This window comes from Protopterus annectens, chromosome 13.part0 (assembly GCF_019279795.1).
Source record: "Protopterus annectens isolate FY-2018-M chromosome 13.part0, PAN1.0, whole genome shotgun sequence".
Taxonomy (NCBI): domain Eukaryota; kingdom Metazoa; phylum Chordata; order Ceratodontiformes; family Protopteridae; genus Protopterus; species Protopterus annectens.
This window is the reverse complement of record NC_056747.1, coordinates 1,233,218,786-1,233,237,791: the sequence shown is the minus strand read 5'-3', so window position 1 is coordinate 1,233,237,791 and position 19,006 is coordinate 1,233,218,786. Positions and strand designations below refer to the sequence as shown.

Here is a 19,006-nt window from a genome sequence, read left to right as displayed (position 1 = left end):
TAGACATTACAACAAGTAAAGTATGAATGACACCATGAAAGTTACATGACATTGACAACAGACATTGCTTCAAGGCTGCTCTGGTGGAATAGAGGGGATAAAGGCCTGACAACAACCGAGCCAACCTGGGCAACTGAGGGAGTGGCAGGGAGAGATGGGTATACCTATCTGGGGGACTAGAGAGATGCACGGGCATTCTTGTCAGTGATTTCTGGTGGAAACTGGAGACATTGCCAAATGGAAGAGTAGTTCAAAGAGGAAAAAAGTGTGGAGACTTGGCTGAATTGCTGCAAAAGTAGAATGAAATGCAGCATGCCCCCATTGCATGTCATCTTCTTGGATAACTCTTTGTAAGCAGCAGAGGGTGGGGGCAATGAGTAGGTCATAAAAAATAAGTAAATCCCCTCTGGCAGAAAGAGACAGCACCCCCCCCCCCCGATGCCCTGAGGTTCCACGACCAGCCCAGGTTGTATTAGGTAGTCTGAGGTTGACAAGGAGAAGCTGATAGACCAGATAACGGATGGAGGCATAGGGAAGAAGAATTAATACCAGTACAGTGAGTGGAAAAGCACAACTGCAACTTTTTAAGGTGGTGCACAGAAGAAACACAAGAGTTATTACTGCTACATATTCTGTCAGTGAGGTGAATAAATGGGATAGTTGACATTTGTCTGAAAGTGATACATTTAAGCTTAACAGTTTACTTGCTTGAACCTAGTTTTGTTTGTGGTTCTGTCTGTAGCTGCAATTGAGGAAAATGCCATAAAAATGTTTGAACCAAGAGTAACATTTGCTTCACAATAAGTGGTTCAAAATGTTGCTGTTAGTCTGAGCAGCAGTGGTTCAGTATTTTGTGGACTGTGACAGAAGGTCACTGTCTGACTATTTTTGACAGAAGTGAAAATGTTTGGTCCAGCTGGTAGTATCGGTAAAGTAAAATTGCTGTAACAGTGACTATATGAAGATTGCCTTAGACATATCCTGAACCTGTACAGCAGGGTGTGCAGTGTGTATCCCATTAGCCACATTACACAGTGTTAGTTATATGTAAGATACATTTTATAATCTTTTAAATTTAGGGAGTGTTTGAGATACTGGCCCACTAGAAAAAAAGGTTAAATGTCTTTACTACCAGCTATTCAAGTTGGACTAGAGTACTAGGTGCTGTAACGTTAACTAAGAACTAGTTATCTTATGCTGTGAGGAGGGCAAGGAATGGGGGTATAACTGAGAACCCTAGTGATTTTTGCAGAACATGTCAAGAGGAATCTTATGTCAGTGATGGCTGTAGGCCGACTGCATTGTAGGTTGAATAGAGGCATAAATGTACACAACACTTTGCTCATGTCTTTGGATATCACTGCCCATGGCAGTAAAGGTTAGCTGCAAAAATAAATACCCTTCTGCGTGCAGCATGAGGGCAGTTGGCTGATCCACTGTGATGTTATTCATATGGGTCATTGATGCAGTAGTCTAAACTATATGGGTTATATTCTGCTAAGAATATAAGAGCCAACCAGCTTCTAAAGCTTCAGGACACCTTTCAAGCATACAAACCATTAGTCAGTATGAAATGAGCAGACTAAGTCAGCTTTGGTGGTTTAAGTCCCTTCAGGATAAGGGCAAGGTTTCATAGGAACTTAAACATCTGCTCCTTTCTCCTGTGCCTAAATTTCAGAAAAATTACCCCAGTAAGTCAGCTGTTGTTTGTAAGCAATCTCACCCTCCTTCTGAGCGTTAAAAGGGTGGCAAGCATGTTCTTCCTACGAAGGTTACTCAGACTTCTTTCTCTGAAGTCTCTTTTTCCTAATAAACCAGGTGCTGGCTGACTATCCTATTCTTCCCAGCCACTTTTCTCTTTGCCTCTCTCTGTCTCTTCCAGCTTGGCTGAAGATTACTCAGGAATTCTGGATTCTTTCCATTATCTGCCAGGGGTATTTCATGTTCTGGAAGACTTTTCCCCCTTTTATAGGAAATCCTCAGGAACAGCTATCCTTTTTTCCAGGGGTGCTTTGCAATCTTTTGACTTAGGGTGCTATTCAAGAGGTACTTGTGTCCCAAAGGGGGAGGGGTTTTTACTCCAGAATGTTTGTAGTGCTCAGAAAAGAGGGTACCTGGAGACTAAGTCTACACCTCTCTCATCTAAACACTTTTCTGAAAGTGCCGTCTTTTCAAATGTTGTCCCTTCAGTCTTTGTTCCATGTTTTGCTTTCTCAAGCTTATTTGGTGTGTCTGCTTGTCAAGGATGGTTATCTCCATATCCCTTTTCATCCCCTTTTCAGGAAGTTTATAAGTTTCTCTATTGCTTCCTGGCATTTTCAACTCTCTGCTTTGCCCTTTCTATTGCCCCAGGGGTATTCACCAAATGCCTTGCTCCTGTGATTGCTTTATGCAGGCTTCAGTGTATCCAAGTCTTTCCTTAATGTGGATGACCTCCTGTTTCAGGCATCCAGAGATGATGTTGTAAAATCTTCAGTTTGCCATTTCCCTTCTGCAAAGTCTGTGGGCCACAATAAACTTCAAAAAGTCTTTTCTGACTCCTTCTCTGGATCATGTTTTTCTGTGGTGTAGGCTGCAGACTGTGCCTATGCTGGCATCCCTGCCTCCTCCCAAGGTCTTAACACTCATTTCCTTTTTTCAAAATTCTTCTTCCTCTGGCTTCTTTAACACCCAGGGAATTTGTGAGAGTTCTGGGGTTTATGGCCTCCACCATTCCTATGTTCTGTCTGGCCAAACTTCACATGAGAAAATGTCAGTGGTTTCTAAAGTCAGTTTGGCTTCAACATGTGCATCCCCTCAAATTTGTAGTTCTTTTGCCTTGTCTCAAGAAGGAACTTCAGTAGTGGATTCAGCAGTTGTCTCTAAATCCAGGGCTCCCTTTTCATCCCCCTCTTTCCTCTCAGGAGTTTTTGCAGACACTTCGGGTGTGGGATGGGGAGCAGCTTTTGGATCCCTAAAAGTGCAGGGCATTTGGTCGCGTCTTCAACAGAAAGAGCACATCAACATCAAAGAGATGACAGCTCTTTTTCTGGCTATGCAGGCTTTTCATCCTCTCTTCTCCCTGGGACCTCTCAAGATGTTTACAAAACAATACCATTGTGATGTGGTATATAAGAAAACTGGGGGAGGGGGGATCAGGATCTTATCTTCTTTGCCAGTTGACACTCCTGGTGTGGGAACGTGCTTTCCAGTATCAAGTGACTCTTCAGGCAGTTCACATTCCCTCAGGTCAAATATTGTGGCAGACACTCTGAGCAAGTCCTTAACTCAATCCCACCAATGGATGCTTCACAAGGATGTGTTTCTGGACATTGTCCACCAGTGGGGTACTCCTCCAACAGATATTTTTGTCTGCCATCTGAACAGACAACTTCCTCTTTTTTTGTTCCTAGTTTGTTAGGTGGATGCCCTATCTTTTTCTTGGAAGGGGATGTTTCTTTATTCTTTCTCTCCCCTTCCCCTCATTCCAAAAGTCTTATTCAAAATTCAGCCAGATGCTCACAAAATCTTGTTGGTGATTTCCTATTGGTTGAGACACCATTGGTTCCCTCTTTTTCTGCATTTAGCCAAGGGAAAACATCACAAGTTACCTCACAGGGTGGACCTACTCACACAAGATAAGGGATCTCTCATCCATCCCCACTTGTCCACTCTTCAAGTGATACTGTGGGTGATAAGATTTTGATTCCACATAGACACCTTTTTTTCTGAGGACATGCTTAGGGTACTGCAGGATGCCAGGAAACCCAAATTTTATGTATCCAAATGGAAGAGGTTTTCTGTTTAGTGTCTTTCCTGTAACCTGGATCCACTTTCTTTTGGTGTTCTTTTGGTTGTGTCTTACCTGTGTGAGCTGCTCAGTGCTGGATTGGCTTATTCCTCTGTTAAGCCCAACTTATCATCTATCTCTGTTTCTCTTTCTTTATCTCCTCCTTTAGCTTCCTTAAAGGTGTTCTTCATATTAGGCCTTCCAGGAAGCCTGTTCCTCCTCCCTGGGATCTTAATTTATTTATTTATTGACCAGGAAAGTTCAGTGGGTCAGAAGCCTATTTTTAGTGGAGGCCCGGGGAGGAAAGCTCCACAGTTAGACAGAACAAACAACATATTATACATGCACAAGTATAAAAGCAAGTGCAGAGTTGAATAGATGCATATGGAATTCTCAGTAATATACTTTCAGTCACAGAAAATAATAATAGACTTTAGAAAATATAATATACTTTCAATCCACATGATAGTAGTCAATGAACTTAGTACAGTAGTATTTTTGTTTTGGAAAATTTGACTTGAGTTCCTTTTGAGCCTGCAGCTTCAGCTTCCTTGCAACATTGCTCTTGAAAGACTGTACTTCTGTTGGCCCTTACTTCTGTTAGACGGGTGTTTGAGCTTCAAGCCCTTATAATTTGTCCTCCTTTTTTGGTGTTCCATAAGGACAGGGTGTCCTTGCGTACTAATCCTTCTTTTATGCCCAAGGTGGTGAATGAATTCTCTCTTAGTCTATTCATTTGCCCACTTTTTCCCTTCTCCACAGTCTGCTAGTTAGAAGTGCTGCACACCTTGGATGTGCATTGACAACTCAGATTTTATTTGGATAAGACTAAGACTTTTCGTAAATCTGATCAGCTCTTTGTTTCCCTTCATCCTAGGTCCTTAGGATTGGCTGTGTCTAAGTAAGCTATTTCTTCTTCGATTTCTAATGCCATTTCTTTTTTTGTTATTCTTTTCATGTTAAGAGCTTTCCTTCTTCTGTTAAGGCTCAGTCTACTAGAGCTGTGGCTTCTTTTGGTGCTTTTCTCAAGGGTTTTGATACTAACTTTGTTCTTGAGGCAGCTAACTGGTCTTCTGTGCATACATATACCAAGCACTACAAGCTGGATGGAATTTCCAGAGCTAGAGCTGGTTTTGCTAGGGCCATCATTCATAGCTTGCTAGAGAGCTGTGGTGGTCCTTCCTCCTCCTCCTCTTCTTCCTGAGCTTTGGCACTCTCTCTGTTGTAATAAATAGTGCAGCAGTGAAATGGAAGGACGTAGATGTCCTTCTCTTCACTGTTGCAGTATTTCCTCCCTCCCTCTGCCTCCTGGTCCATTTCTCTTGTGGATGTACTGATTACCTCAGTTTTCCTTGGAGTGGTGTTCCTACTAGAGATCTCAGGTATGAGGATGGTACTTCCGGATGTCACCTTTATGCCCTAAGCTGCTCGATATATATGATATACCTTAGATATACCTTAGAGCAACTTAAGGCTTTGGTCCACTGGCCAGATGTTGGGCCACCCTTGGCAGGGGATCCCTATTTTAATGAATATTGCAACAGTTAAGAGAAGGACATCTACTGTTATGATATGATTTTACACAACTGTACTTTCCTAGTTATGTCTTTCTTCTCCAAAACAACTCCAACGTTTGTCACCTACCTGAGAAAAACAGTTCTTTGGTCTGTCTTTGGGGAATACAAAATACCTGTACAAACACTTCCAATCAAAAACCTAAATCTTCTAGAGTTTGTTGCATATTTTGGAGCCATACATATGCCCTCCTATTGTTTCCTTGTGAATTGCTTATCCAATATTTATTGTGCAATATTTTATATGCTGTATTAATTACCCTCTTTTAACAGCAGCTTCTGTTCTAGATTCAACTAACAAGTCTACCAGAGCAAGTCTTTCACGTAGGATCGCCCATCCCTTTCTGTTTGCCTATACGGTCATGTCAACCCCTGATACAGAAGGTATTCTCTAGCATGCAGTCCAAATATCTTCTTGGCCTTTTCCCATTCTATTACGTTTCACTGCCTGTATTGGCTCCCAATACCTTGGTTCCTTTACCAATTTTCTCCATTGAATTCCAGCCCCCTCTTGCCAATTCTCTGTACTCCTGACTACAGTCATCCCTATCTGCAGAATATCATTTCATCATTTTCACATTCTCTTAATTCTTAGAATACTTACTACTACCTTATGAATGTAATATTCTGAGAGGTTGTTCTTATTCTCCCAAAGGATCTGCATCCAAAATCCCATTCTCTCCTTATTTCTTGAATTTCCCCCATACTTCATAATTAGCAGGGGGGGGGGTTCAATGAAAGGCATTTCCATTGAAATGCTGTTTCATGATGTGCATCTTCAGTGAAGTAGTATAGACCCCCTAAATATGGGTATTGCTGAACCATTCCATATATAAGTACATAGTTTGCATCTATAGCCTTTATTTTGTCTATATTTGGCTACATTGTCTCAGAATGTTCCACAACACTAAAATGTCCTTTTCTGGTTTTATCAGGTACAAAATAATGTCTACAAATAGAGCCAATTTTTCTTAATTACCATACCAGTTATATACTTGTTTTTCTGAGTCCCTTATTTTCTTTGCCAGTGGCTCTAAATGTAGTGCAGATCACAAAGAGGGAAGAGAACACCTCTGCCTGGTTCCTCTATTCAGACACAATGTATCAGAGAGGAACCCTTCTACTTTACTTTTTGCCTCCAGTCCTTCATATATCCTCCTAATTAACCTTATTATTGAATCAGGTAATGCAAATGCTTCCATTGCCCCACACACAAAATCTCAGCTTACTCTTTTGAATGTTTTTGCCGTATCAAGACCCATCAACAACAATGGTATTTTCTTACACTTTGCTTCACTCTGTATCATAATTGTTTTATTAATGTTGTTAAATTTTTGCCTCCTCTCTACAAAATAACATTGATCCATACCTGTCAATTTTGGCAACACTTTATAATAATGGTTTAAAATTGAAATGGGCCTATATGAAGCTGGGTCTGATGGGTCTTTACCATTTCTTGGTAATGCAGACACCACAGCTTTCTTCCAGGATGTTGGTGCTTCCTCTGCTTTTAAAATATTGCTAAACAAATCATACCAGATCTGTATCACTTTCTTCCTTGCTTCCAGATTTCTGTAAGAATTCCATCTATACCTGGAGACTTTCCTGTAGATTGATTGTATGTCACCATTTTTATCTTATCTGCTCCTATTGTAGTTGTCTCACCTACCTCTAACCTTGGTAAACGTAAGTCTTCCATAAATATTTCAATTTGTGCTTTTTCTTGATTACCACATTCCTATGCTTTATACAAATTTTAATAAAATTTCTGAAATATCTGTACAGGGTGTTATTTTTCATGTTATAGGTTCCCTAAATTTGGCAACAGTCCTTTCTACTTTATGTTGCTTAAGTTGTGCTTAGAGTGTTTGTACTCAGGGGTTATTATCAAAAAAAAAAGCTGCTTAACAAGAATCTTTCTAAACTCTTGATATTATCCAAATACTTCCTTATTTTCTGTTTAACACTCTGCAGCTGTGCTTGTTATGATTGTGTGAGTCCCCTTATACTGTAATACTTTAACTTTTGTCAGCTCCTCTAATTAATTCTTGTTACTTCATAACCACGTCTCTTTCTGTTATTTTTTACACTAATTTTAAACTCCACTTTCACTTTATCCCATTCACTAGCTATATCTTCTGAAGAAATTTCCATCTTCCCTAATAGTTCTGGAAAAATTTCAGGTTCTATCTTCCCAACCTCCTTATCTTGTTTTTCACAAAGATAGGGTTTCCTTATGGACCAGCCCATCTTTTTTGCCTAAGGTAGCGTCTGAGTCTAATATCAACTAGGTCATTAACTTCACAGTTTTCTTTCCAAATTTTTCAAACAAGGAGAGTACATGCTCTATCTTTTGGATGTACATAGACAACTTAATTTTTTTCTCCAGAGACCCAAAGATTGCCAGAAGGCTGACCAGTTGCTTGTATCCTTCTCACCTAACAGATTGGGCAAGTCACTGTCTAAAGTTACACTGGCCAAATGGTTAACTGATTGTATCTACTTTGTAGTAAACGAATATTGTCCTTGCTTAAGCCTCCTAGAGCGCATTCCACAAGGCTTCCATACATGGATGGCATTTGTGCAGCTGCCACTTGGTCCATTGCTCATACTTTTATTGCTTATTAAAATTAGATTTGGTTTCTAGGAACAGAGCTGCTTTTGGCTTCACAGTACTCTGTGATATCTTTCTATGAGGACCACCCTAGGTTCATCTGGCTGGGGACTCTGTTCCATCATTTGAGGAATGAATGAAAATAGCAATATCAGATAAAAACTTTACATATTCACTATAACATTACATCTGTGTAGGCCATTTTCATTCTTTCTCAATTTCCTGCCCTCCTTAACCCCTTCCCTTTGCTCTTGGAAAAGCCTAAGAGCATCACTTTGGGAACTGTTGTTCCTTGTTTGAGCGCCAGCTCCTTTTCTTATTCTATACCTTCTTGAATTCTCTTAAGGTATTATCCATGGACTCTTATGGGCAGCAGACTCGATCTGAGATATGTTAGGCTGGCAGGGCATTATGGGTAAATGGAGGAGCTTGAGAGTTTGGATCTGAGGATCTGGAAGAAGTGGCTGAGTTGGATCTGAGTCCCATCAGTTGAGGAAGAATGAAAATAAACAACACAGATGTAACATTATGGTGAGTATATAACTTTTTTTCTTGTCATTTCCATTTGAACCTATACACTTACGTCATTTTGTTATGTTAAATACTTAAGAACATCATTAAATTAATTTATTGGATAAAAAGTGGGTGTGTTTTTTCGATGAATGGTTGAAAATGGGGGTGTGGTATTTTCATTGATGGTTCTGAGGATGTCTTATTTATAAAGACAAAAGCGTTAAACCATTGATATTTTTTCAGTTTATGTGAGCTTTAATAAAATTATTTTGGTACGTCGTGAGGACTGTGGTGCTGAACTAGTGGTAGTGTTGCTTTTACAGTGAAGTTTCCCTCTAGTTCCTGGGCATCCACAAAGTTTTTTGTTGTGTCCATTTTTACCTATACCACATTTTACAAGACTTTTTGTTTTAATGAAAACCCTTGAACAAAAAATCCCCATAAGCTGTTAACTTAAAACACACACACAAAACTATGTACATCTTCAGGTAGTAAAGTGTAATCCTCCTGATAGGAACAATTTTTCCAAACTGAAAGTTGCACACACACACACACACACACACACACACAGGCATACCTTAACTTAACATTAAGGTTATCCACATTAAGACACATGTTACAGCCTGTGCTACTACTTACCCTAATTGCTGTCTGTTATTGTCTTATCTTCATTCCCCTCCCAGATGCGAGAAACAGCTTACATGCTTTCAGAAAACATTAACCTTAGCCATTGTAAGTGTTCTGGCTTTTATTGCTTCCCCCTATAGTCAGCTTGTCTCCATGGAAACACAAGTGCCAAATGTACAGCTCTGCAAACCTCTCTACTTACAGTGAACATTTTATCTGCCAAACGAAAACTTTTCATTACATTCAGTGCCCTTTTATCTATTTGCTTACACAAAAAGTTGCTATTAGATTAAGTCAAAGGCCTGAATCAAGACATTCACCTATGCAAAAGTAAGAGAGAACACGTATCAGCTCTACATATATTATAATCTGCACACTTTTACACCACATTCCCCATGTCAACAACTCAAGATTACAGCATATTAATTTAAACATGTTTTTGTCCAGCTTTTCTTCTCTTTAGTTTGTAATGCCTACATTTCTTAAAATGTTAAAATAATAAAAAGGGCACTTGTTTACTTTAGAAACTTTATCTCATACAACAAAACTGCAGTGCAATTTGTATCATGAAATGCTGCATACAAATACTGTTACGAACAGAAATTATTTTACTTAGTTAACTTTTCTTTCTTTTTTCCTCATTCCCTTTAATGTCCTTCCAAACATTTATGAAATGAAGAGGGGCATCTGTGTTTCAATCCCCACAAATTTAGCAAAGTCAAAAAAAAGTCCAGTCTTTCCACTTTTTCTTGTAAACTCGTATTTCACAAATTTGATTGATGCTTTATAGTCTCGCATTTATTCACTAATTTCAGTGTTGCTGGTCTTGTTCATCTCCATCTCCCAACCCCAGACTCTGGTACAAGTCCAGGGTACTACTGATTCTTTTAGTTCAGCTCCTGCAGTTTTTTCTGCCTCTCAATCATTTCCCTTTGGAACATAGGAAAAGGTTTCACTGGTAAAGTTTCTATATTAGCTTTATTATCAGAATAATGAGAAGCAGAGTCCCCTTTTGTTTGATGGCTCACTTTTTTTGCTGGCAAATTTTTGGATTCCCTTCTTAGCGTAGTCTGCATAAAAAAATGACTTTGATCCTCAAGGAAAAAAAGAGAGCTGGGGACAGCAGCTTGAATCTCACACCTGCCACTCAACATTGCCTGATTGCTGGGATAAATTTACTTTTTTCTGCCTAGTGTACAGTGAATAATTATTTTCTCCAAACACTACACTGTCTCCAATTTTTAATACTTTGCCCTTTTGCCACATTTTTGTCAGGCTCAGTTCTTTCTGCTGGTATGATTGCAACTTTCCTAATGTAGGACTTGGTTGCTTTCTCATGACCAGGTTTGGAGCATGCACATGAAGTGCCCTTTCAATTAACAAATCCTTCTGTGGAGTACCAGTCCAGTTGCTTATTGGCGGTTTCATATAATTAATCTGTGCATTCCAGTTTCTCTGGTACAGCAGAAAAATTTCAGGTTTTCCTTGCATACTATATCCTCTAGCTGTGCCATTTTTTGAAGGAATTCTTCTTGAGCAGTCTCATACTCAGCAAGCCTTTTTTTCATTTAGGCCTCTGATTTTTATAGTTTTATCAGTTCATCTGAAAAGCTGTTTAAAGTTTCTTACATGTTTTCATCCTTTTGTTATTTGAGTTGATATACTCCTTCACTATTTCATTTGTTTTAAATCTGCTCTAAGCACATTGACTTATTTTTTCCTCTAAATTACTGGAAGCCATGTTTTGCACCAGAGATGGTGCTTGAACTGCTTTTTGCTAAACAGCTGCAGGATTCTTCCCAGTCAGTGTTTTCTCTTCACCTTTATAGCTGAGTTTATTTGCTGGCATCCAGGCAGTGTACTTACTAGCCAGTAACTGAATTAACTAAAACTTGCAGAGTTTCTTGGCTTTATCTTTCAGTTTTAGTTTTGCATGTTGGGAAGAGCTAAAATCAAGACACTGATCAGTGTGCAGTCATCTTGTTCAAACCTCTACTGTTATGGTAATTTAAGTTACATAGGTGCACCTTCTTCAACATCAGTATACTTAATGTGACATTTTCAGGTAATTTCTGTTTTGAAAGAGGGGATCTCCGAAGAAGAAACATGAGATAATATAAATTGCTTATAATGAATATAGACAAGTTATAATTGATTTGGTCAACACCAAGTAGGTCGTTGTATGTCCTGTCACTCTTTTGAAGTGTTCCATGCATGTGTCAGTTTGGGGAAAACTGGGAGGAAGGAGGTTCAAAGGCTGACACAGTTCTGTGTTTACCTCTCTGGACAGCCACCAGCTGAGGAAGTTTAATATAGTCTTAGGTTGTGGCTGGCTGAGGAGGGGAAGGAAGGACTGTGCTAGTCACTGACTGGACTGTCAGTATTTTTTTTTATTTAGAAGAAGTTTTGTGTATGGCTTTGAATTGGTGATGTTGGCTGAGTTAAAGGAAGGGTGATGGCTAATTATTCTCTAAAGTGTCTCTTCAGTAAGGATATGGTGTGACCCTGAAGGAGACAGTGACTAGGATGTATAGAATATGGCCCCAGTAATAGAACCATAGGAGTGCCATGTGTGAAAAACATTAAATGGTTATTCTCTTTCATTCAAAGTCATGGCCAGGAAGTTACCTGCCACCCTTATTGTGTATCAGGTTATTCATCTGTCAAACCAGGTTTAACCTGTCTGACCAGATACACAGCTTTAGGAGTGTGAGGAAGAAAGAATGATAAAAGTTTCAAGGCTACTGTATATAGATGTTATAAAACTATGTAGTGCTGTATGCCATCTATAGCCATAGCTTATGCATTATTTGAACAGTTGACTCAGCTCATAATGTAGAGTTTTGCAAATTCTTACCACGAAGACCTGGAGAGGATTTGAACTAAGGTTTATGATATGCTTCAAGTTGTTGGCTGTGATGGAGATTTCAGTGGTTTGTTTCAGTGCCAGAGCTTAGGTGATGCTGTTGTACCCACCCTAGCAGTTTCACTGGCTCAGAACAAAGCCTATACAATTAAAGCTTAACCAGTCCACACTGGTAGAAGTGTGCAGGGAAGGACAGAATCAGAAAACATGTAGGTTAAATGATAAATTCCTGCTATGATATTGTGATTCTAGTAACGCCTGGAGCATTTTGATCCTTCCTATGGATATCTTGATCCCCATGTCAAGATATAGAGGGTGAAAATACTGGGGACGTCTGCCTGAGGTAAGTGGCTTGCATAACTGTCTCGCTTCCATTGGAGGACACATATAAATGCAGAATCCAGTGTATGTTAGATTACTGGACAACATGAGGGACAAATGGAACAAAGTGCCATACCAGCTTGTAAGAGTGTTGTCCGTTTAAGAGGTTGTGCAGTTTGAGGGTAGGAACATAGAAACTGAAACCATGACATGAAGCAGAGTAAAGGTGCTGCTAAATTATATGGAGGGGAGCACTTTAAGAAGCATAGGTGCATAAAATTATCTTCATTTAATTACAACATGGGGATGATGATACACTGTTGTCTAAATGAGTAAAAATATTCTTCCTGTCCCAAATTTCTGAGTTTTGTTTTTTAAGCTAAACTCATCATTAGAAAAGCAAGTCTATCATTATGTTTTTTTTTCTGAAATCACTGAATTTTTACATCATTCCTGTTTTGCAGTTCCAATCCAGTGTTTAAGAATATGTGGCCAGAAGGCAAGCTGAGCATCACAGAAGTGACAAAGAGGCCTTTAACCGCTGGAACACTCTTTAAAAACTCCATGATTGCACTAGTGGAGAAACTATCTTCCAAGGTAAATGTCACAACTGCTTCTGTAGACCTGTTACTGCAGAGCTTGGAACACTTGACAAATGTGGATTGAGAAATTCCACTGCCATTAATCCTTGCGAACAAGAACACATGAATTTTAAGGAGTGGTGTGTTGATTTGGCAGTTGAGGGAATGGGGATTCATGGTTAGCCATTTGGTACACTAGTCAGGAAACTGACATTTTATGGCATATCATATTTTTTTAGCAGGTAGCAGCCCAGGCTATATAACTGTTCAAATGCAGCAGGTGTAAGTTTAGAAAACAGGAACTCACAAATAACTGTGTGGGGTTGAAGGACAAAAGATCCAGGGTTGACAGCAGTCAGGTACATACCTCTCAACTGTACAAATTTTTGCCTCTATTTTTGGTGCATTTTTCTTAAAATTGTGGTTTTCTAGCAAAGCATTGGCAAATCATTAAAAATACAAGTCAGAAAGTAATGAGAGACATTTGAGTTTCAGCTTCATACTCTTCAGAAAATTCATGCTAATTTAAAACCTGTTCATCTGACGTTGTCAATTTTCATTCTGTCCTCAACTTATGGGGTTCGGATCCAATCCCTTGGATCCAACTCAGCCAGTGTGAAAACTTGTAGCAACCAGAAAGCTCTCGGGCTACTCCCTTACCCATAATGCACAAACCCAATTACCTCAGATCTTGTTTGCCGCTTGAAAGCGAAAAATGTGGTGCCAGCTTCTCTCGTGCAGGTAAGTGCTATTTTTCTCAAAAGTGATATTTTTCATTCCTACTTTTATATCTAAATATCTATATTTCTAAATCCTTCTAAATCTTCATTTTCATATATCATTAAGTTCCCATTTCCCTTTTTTATACAATTGTACTCTTCCATATGCCAGTTAGCATACTCTCCTCTGCATTTCTGTATTTCTCTAATACCATTGTTGGTATTCCTGCCTTTCCACTATGCTTTAAAAAAAAAACCCTTTCTGTTATTTAAAATGGTTTCTTTTGGTAAACTGTGTGTTACCTAATTTTTTTCTTTATTATGGTGGATAAAGACAAAAGCCCTGCTGAGTTTAAATAATTTGAGAAATTTGGACACAAAATTCCTTTTTCTGATGCCCACACACTGTGTGTGTGTATTGTTTGGGTCCACTCCACCTACAGGAAAACTGTACAATATGTCATGCTTTCAACCCTAGAGCTTTTTTGAACATAAAAACAGATTGATTCTCAAGGTATTACTTCCCTCTTCCTTTAGTGAGGCATTATCTGAAGCTTCCCCCTCCTCAAGTACATCTTTAGAAAAATCTAAGAAAAGACCTTCTTCAGATCCATGAACTCTCTCAGATCTTAAACAAAAGAAGATGAAGTCCTTTGATCCGACCTCAGCCTCGGATGCAAAATTAAAGAAGAAAGATTCCTTGGCTCTGACTACACTATCAGATCCAAAATGTAAAATGACTAAAGTAACATCAGATCACAGTTCTTCAGATCTGACTCTAAAAACAACAGATTCAACACCTGACATTCCCTTTCTTCCAAGAACCAGATATACTCCTTCAGTGGACCCAGTCCCTTCTAGGGTCCCTTCTCCTTCTTTAGAGAGACCGAAGTCCCCATCACTACTTTCCACTCACTCTTCCAAGAGCCTCACTGAAGAAGGAGTGGAAAGGTTAGTGAGAAAGATTCTCTTGGCGCAGTGTGTGTCAAGTGCCCTGTCTGCTCCTACCCCTCTGGTTCAAATGATCTGACCCTTCCACTACACCTCCTCTAGAAGTTCATCCTCCAAACCCACCTCTCGGTCTTGGAGTTTTCGGATATGAATCTTCCGGGCCCATCAGCATCGGATCAGAGAATTGCTTTATCCTTGGATCCAAAGCTGACACTGAGCTCTTTGGTTTCTTCAGGTCTGGGGTGTTCTCTGAGCCGAGGCTGCCTTGTCAACTTCAGGGTGTCTCAGACAACTCTGAAGTTTTCGGAGCCATCCCTACACCTCAGTGCTTCGGCACAAGGTAGTTCAGCTCTGACTTCAGCCTTGGGGGAGTTCGCCTTGGAGCAGGAAGAGACTGTGGTGCATAGGCTTGTCCTTGCAGATCTGTGGTCATCTTCGTCTTTAGGAGAGTCTGCCTTTGAGGTCATGGAGAGAGCCCTGTCAGCTTCCATGACAAAGATGGTTCCCTTCCCCTCAGATCCTCTGTCTGCAGGCTTGTCATCTCTTCACTTAGAGTCTCATCTATCCTCTTCACAGGGACAGCTGGTACTGAAACCCCAGGGTTTCCAGCAGGGTGTTCCCAGCTCTTCTCATACCTCCCCAGAGCATTCCACTGAGGAGTTCCGTAAGAACAAATTGTGCAAGAGGAAGCACTTAGAGTCCTCCAAGGAGTCAGTCACAGGAGATATGGACTTTGATGACAATGAAGGGTCCCTGCAGTCACCTCCTGAGGATGTCCAGTTTGAAGACGACCTTGAAATCCTAAAACAGAGAGGTGGCTGGAAGTCCACCAACCCTTCACCTGAGGAGTCTGTGTTCCTGAAGGCATTTGGTACCCATCCCATCTACCTCCTGGATGACTCTGCCCAGTGATGACTTTGATAGATTTGGTGTCTCGGCAGACATTGAAGGCCCCAGATACCATTGAGCCAATCCCTTGGAGGCCAGATAAGATTTTGATGGTAGACAGATGATTTTGAACTAAAGTTGTGCCTGTTGAAGCCATGGTCATGGCAGTGGCTACTAAGAAAGAACTATCTGAAGAGAGTTTCACTGTCCATCCACTGAACAAGGAGTCTTGAATGATGGACAGATTTGGGAGCCATGTCTATACTCCAGCAGCCTTCACATTGGGGTCTCTGAATTATTTGGTGCAATTTACCAGGTTACAGAGAGACCTGATTATGGAACACTCTGCTACTCTTTCAGGAGCAGTTTCTGATGAGGTACAGGCATCTGTCACTTTTCAGTTGGCTACTGTGCAGTCGGTTTCCAATTCTTCCATGAAGCTAGTTTCGTATGCAGAAGAAGGAACCTCAAGGACAGAAGGTTGCAGCGTTTATATAAGGAGGCACACCTGGATGTGCTTAGGTGATTTTGTGGAGCCCTACAAAGTCTTTGTTCGTCAAGGCTCCCTTTGACAGAATGTCTTTGTTTGGCCCCAAGTTAAGGACACTTTATCCAGATGTGAAAGGGATGGAAAGACCCTGTCTGCCATTGGTGTACATTTTTCCACATCTCAAAGATCCTTCTCCAGGAATCAATGAGGTGCAGGGAAAATCTGTTTCAAAAAGTCCCAGGGTCCTTTCCAGGACACATATGGAGGAGGTTCCCCCAAAGGCAGAGGGGAGAATTCCAAAGGTAGATGCTGCCCTTGTAGCAGAAGTGGCACACAGAACCAAGGGTCCAGAGATTCCTTTTTCAATAGACCCTTCCAGCGCTCCTGAAAGGAGGCCTGATTGTCCCCCACTGGAGGCAGTCGGCGGTCATTTGTCCCTGCACCAGAGAGCCTGGCTAGAAATAACAGATACATGGGTACAGAGGATCATTTCCAGAGGCTGTATAATTCTCTTTTCCTTTCCACCTCCTATATCAAGGAAATTCCCTGATGTTTCACCCAGTCAGAGGGAACAAGCAGCACTTTAAATACAAAAGCTGTTAGAAAAAAAAGGTTATGCAAGGGGTCCTGCCAGACCAGATAAGTCTGGAACTTACTCAAGATTCTTTTTAGTGCCAAAAAATAGGTGACTGGAGACTGATCTTGGATCTAAGTGTGTTGAACAAATCATTTCAACGCACCAAGTTTCAGATGATCACAGTTCAATCCACTCTCCCCTTTCTGTAAAAGGATAATTGGATGTACTTGTTAGACCTTCAGGATATGGACTATCACATGAAGATGAACAGGTGATCCAGAAGGTACTTGCGCTTCCAGCTGGAAGTCCGTAATTACCAATTCAGTGTTCTGCCATATGGTCTCACCACAGCCCCCAGGGTGTTCACCAAATGCATGGTAGTAGTGGCAGCTCACTTGAGACTGCAAGGATCCCGGGTGTTTCCATACTTAGACGACTGGCTCATTACCACCTTGACCAGGTATCAAGTAATAGAGGCAAGAGAACAATTTCTCCAGACTTGTTCTCATCCGGGAGTGACCATAATCTACAAAAAGTCTCATTTAGAACCTATTCAAAAGGAGCATTATTCAACACAAAATCAGTGATAGCATCACTGTCTCCTTTAGGAGTCCAGACCTTAAGAATACAGGTCAGGAAGATAATCTGCTTTACCAAAATTTCTACCTGTTTGATTCTTCACACTGTAGGATTAATGGCAGTGGAAAAAACTCTAATGCCATTAGCCATGTTTTACATGAGGATTCTACTATGGATACTAGCCACACAATGGTCAATACTGTATCAGTCCATGTCAACCCGTATACATGTCACTCAAATTTGCAAGAGCGATCTCAGATGATGGATTCAATCAGATCAGGTTCTACTTGGCCGTCCGTTCATTCCCCCTCACCCCAAGGCCATATTGACCACAGACACTTCCCAGTTGGAAGGGGTATTACCTAGGGAAAGACGGTCCAAGGCACTTGGTTCCCCATAGAGGCCAACTTGCATATCAATGTCCTAGAGATGAGAGCAGTGCTATTAGCATTGCAGGCCTTTCAAGAAGCTCTTCCCTCAGAGATGATTGCAGTTCAAATGCACAACATGTCAGTTTGGTACATCAACAAACAAGGAGGAACAAAATCTTACCCCCTATGTTGAGAAGCTCTCAGAGTGTGGCAATGGGCAATCTCATCCCCCACTGCTTTCTCATAGCAATGCGCATTCCGGGGAAGTCCATTGTAATAGCAGACAGGCTGAGCAGGTGCATTCTTCTACCTCATGAATAGTCTGTCAACAAGAGGAGTGTGGCTGAGATGATTTTATGACAGTGAGGCTGGCCTTGCTGCGATTTTTTTTTGTTTCTCTCCTAAACAACAAATGCAGGAGCTACTTTGCCCTGATCTCCCCACAAGGGGAATCACCGAGGAATGCTCTACTTTATGACTGGTCCCCTGGTCTGCTTTATATCTGTCCACCAATCCCACTAATTTCCCAATTCCTGCAGAAAGCTGCCATGTTGAAGTGCAGAGTTATCCTCATTGCACCTTTTTTGACAGATTCGGTTCCCCTTTCATTGACCTCACTTATTCCACCCACAGTGAACTCTGGATCTGACTCCAGACCTCCTGTCTCACCCAGTAGGTGTGATTCATCCAGAAATATCGAACCTCAGGCTGACTGCCTGGCTTCTCCAGTTCCATTAATAGCCAGACAACCTATGATCTCCTCTCTAGTCCATCAGATACTCTTATCTTCACATAAACTGGTCTACACATAAACTTCAGTCCAGTAAATGGAGAAGATTTGCTTACTGGGCCCGCCAAAATAATGTTGATCCTTTTTCAGTCCCTTTGCTTAGTATCCTTGAATTTTTAGCTTTAGTTTTTAAAGTAGGAGCTAGCTCCTCCATGGTTAACTTTCAGCTAGCATCAATATCAAATTTTCATATAGGATTTGATAGTGTTTTGTTGTCCCCCATAGGTTATGCAAGACCTTCTTGCGTGGTACTCTTCCTCTCAGGCCCCCATTCAGGGACCCTACTACCATGGGACCTCAACCTGGTACTACACCAACTTACTCGATCCTCATTTGAACCTGCAGCTAAATGTGACCTCAAGTACCTTTCTTGGAAAACAATTTTTCTAGTAGCCATTACTTCTGCCAGAAGAATTTCAGAGATTCAGGCATGATCTTCAAAACCAAATTACTTGATATTTCACAAAGACAGTGTCACTATGCAAACTAATACTTGTCTTCTTCCAAAAGTGGTGTCAGAAGCTAATATAAATCAATTTATTAATTTGCCCGTATTCTTTCCCATATTTTCTAACATGTACTAGATGTTCCCAGGCTGTTATATTTTTGCCTACACAGAGCAGAAAATTTCAGGAAGTCCGAATGGTGCTTTAGGATGGAGGTCTTTGTGTGTTTTGTGAAGTCTGAACAGTTATTTGTCTGTTTTTCAGACATGAAACTAGGAAAACCTGTTACTAAAATTACTCTAGCCACATGGCTTACAGATTGTATTTCTT

At 40.6% G+C, this 19,006-nt stretch overlaps 1 protein-coding gene across 1 annotated transcript in view; it reads left to right on the top strand.

Annotated features, from left to right (window-relative positions):
* The window catches only part of MYO1D (myosin ID), a 2,136,961-nt gene that overhangs the window by 1,141,539 nt on the left and 976,416 nt on the right, over nt 1–19,006 (top strand). Inside the window, exon 14 of the mRNA XM_044055239.1 lies at nt 12,749–12,881. Coding sequence (XP_043911174.1) covers nt 12,749–12,881 — 133 coding nt within the window. The remainder of the gene's footprint in view (nt 1–12,748; nt 12,882–19,006) is intronic.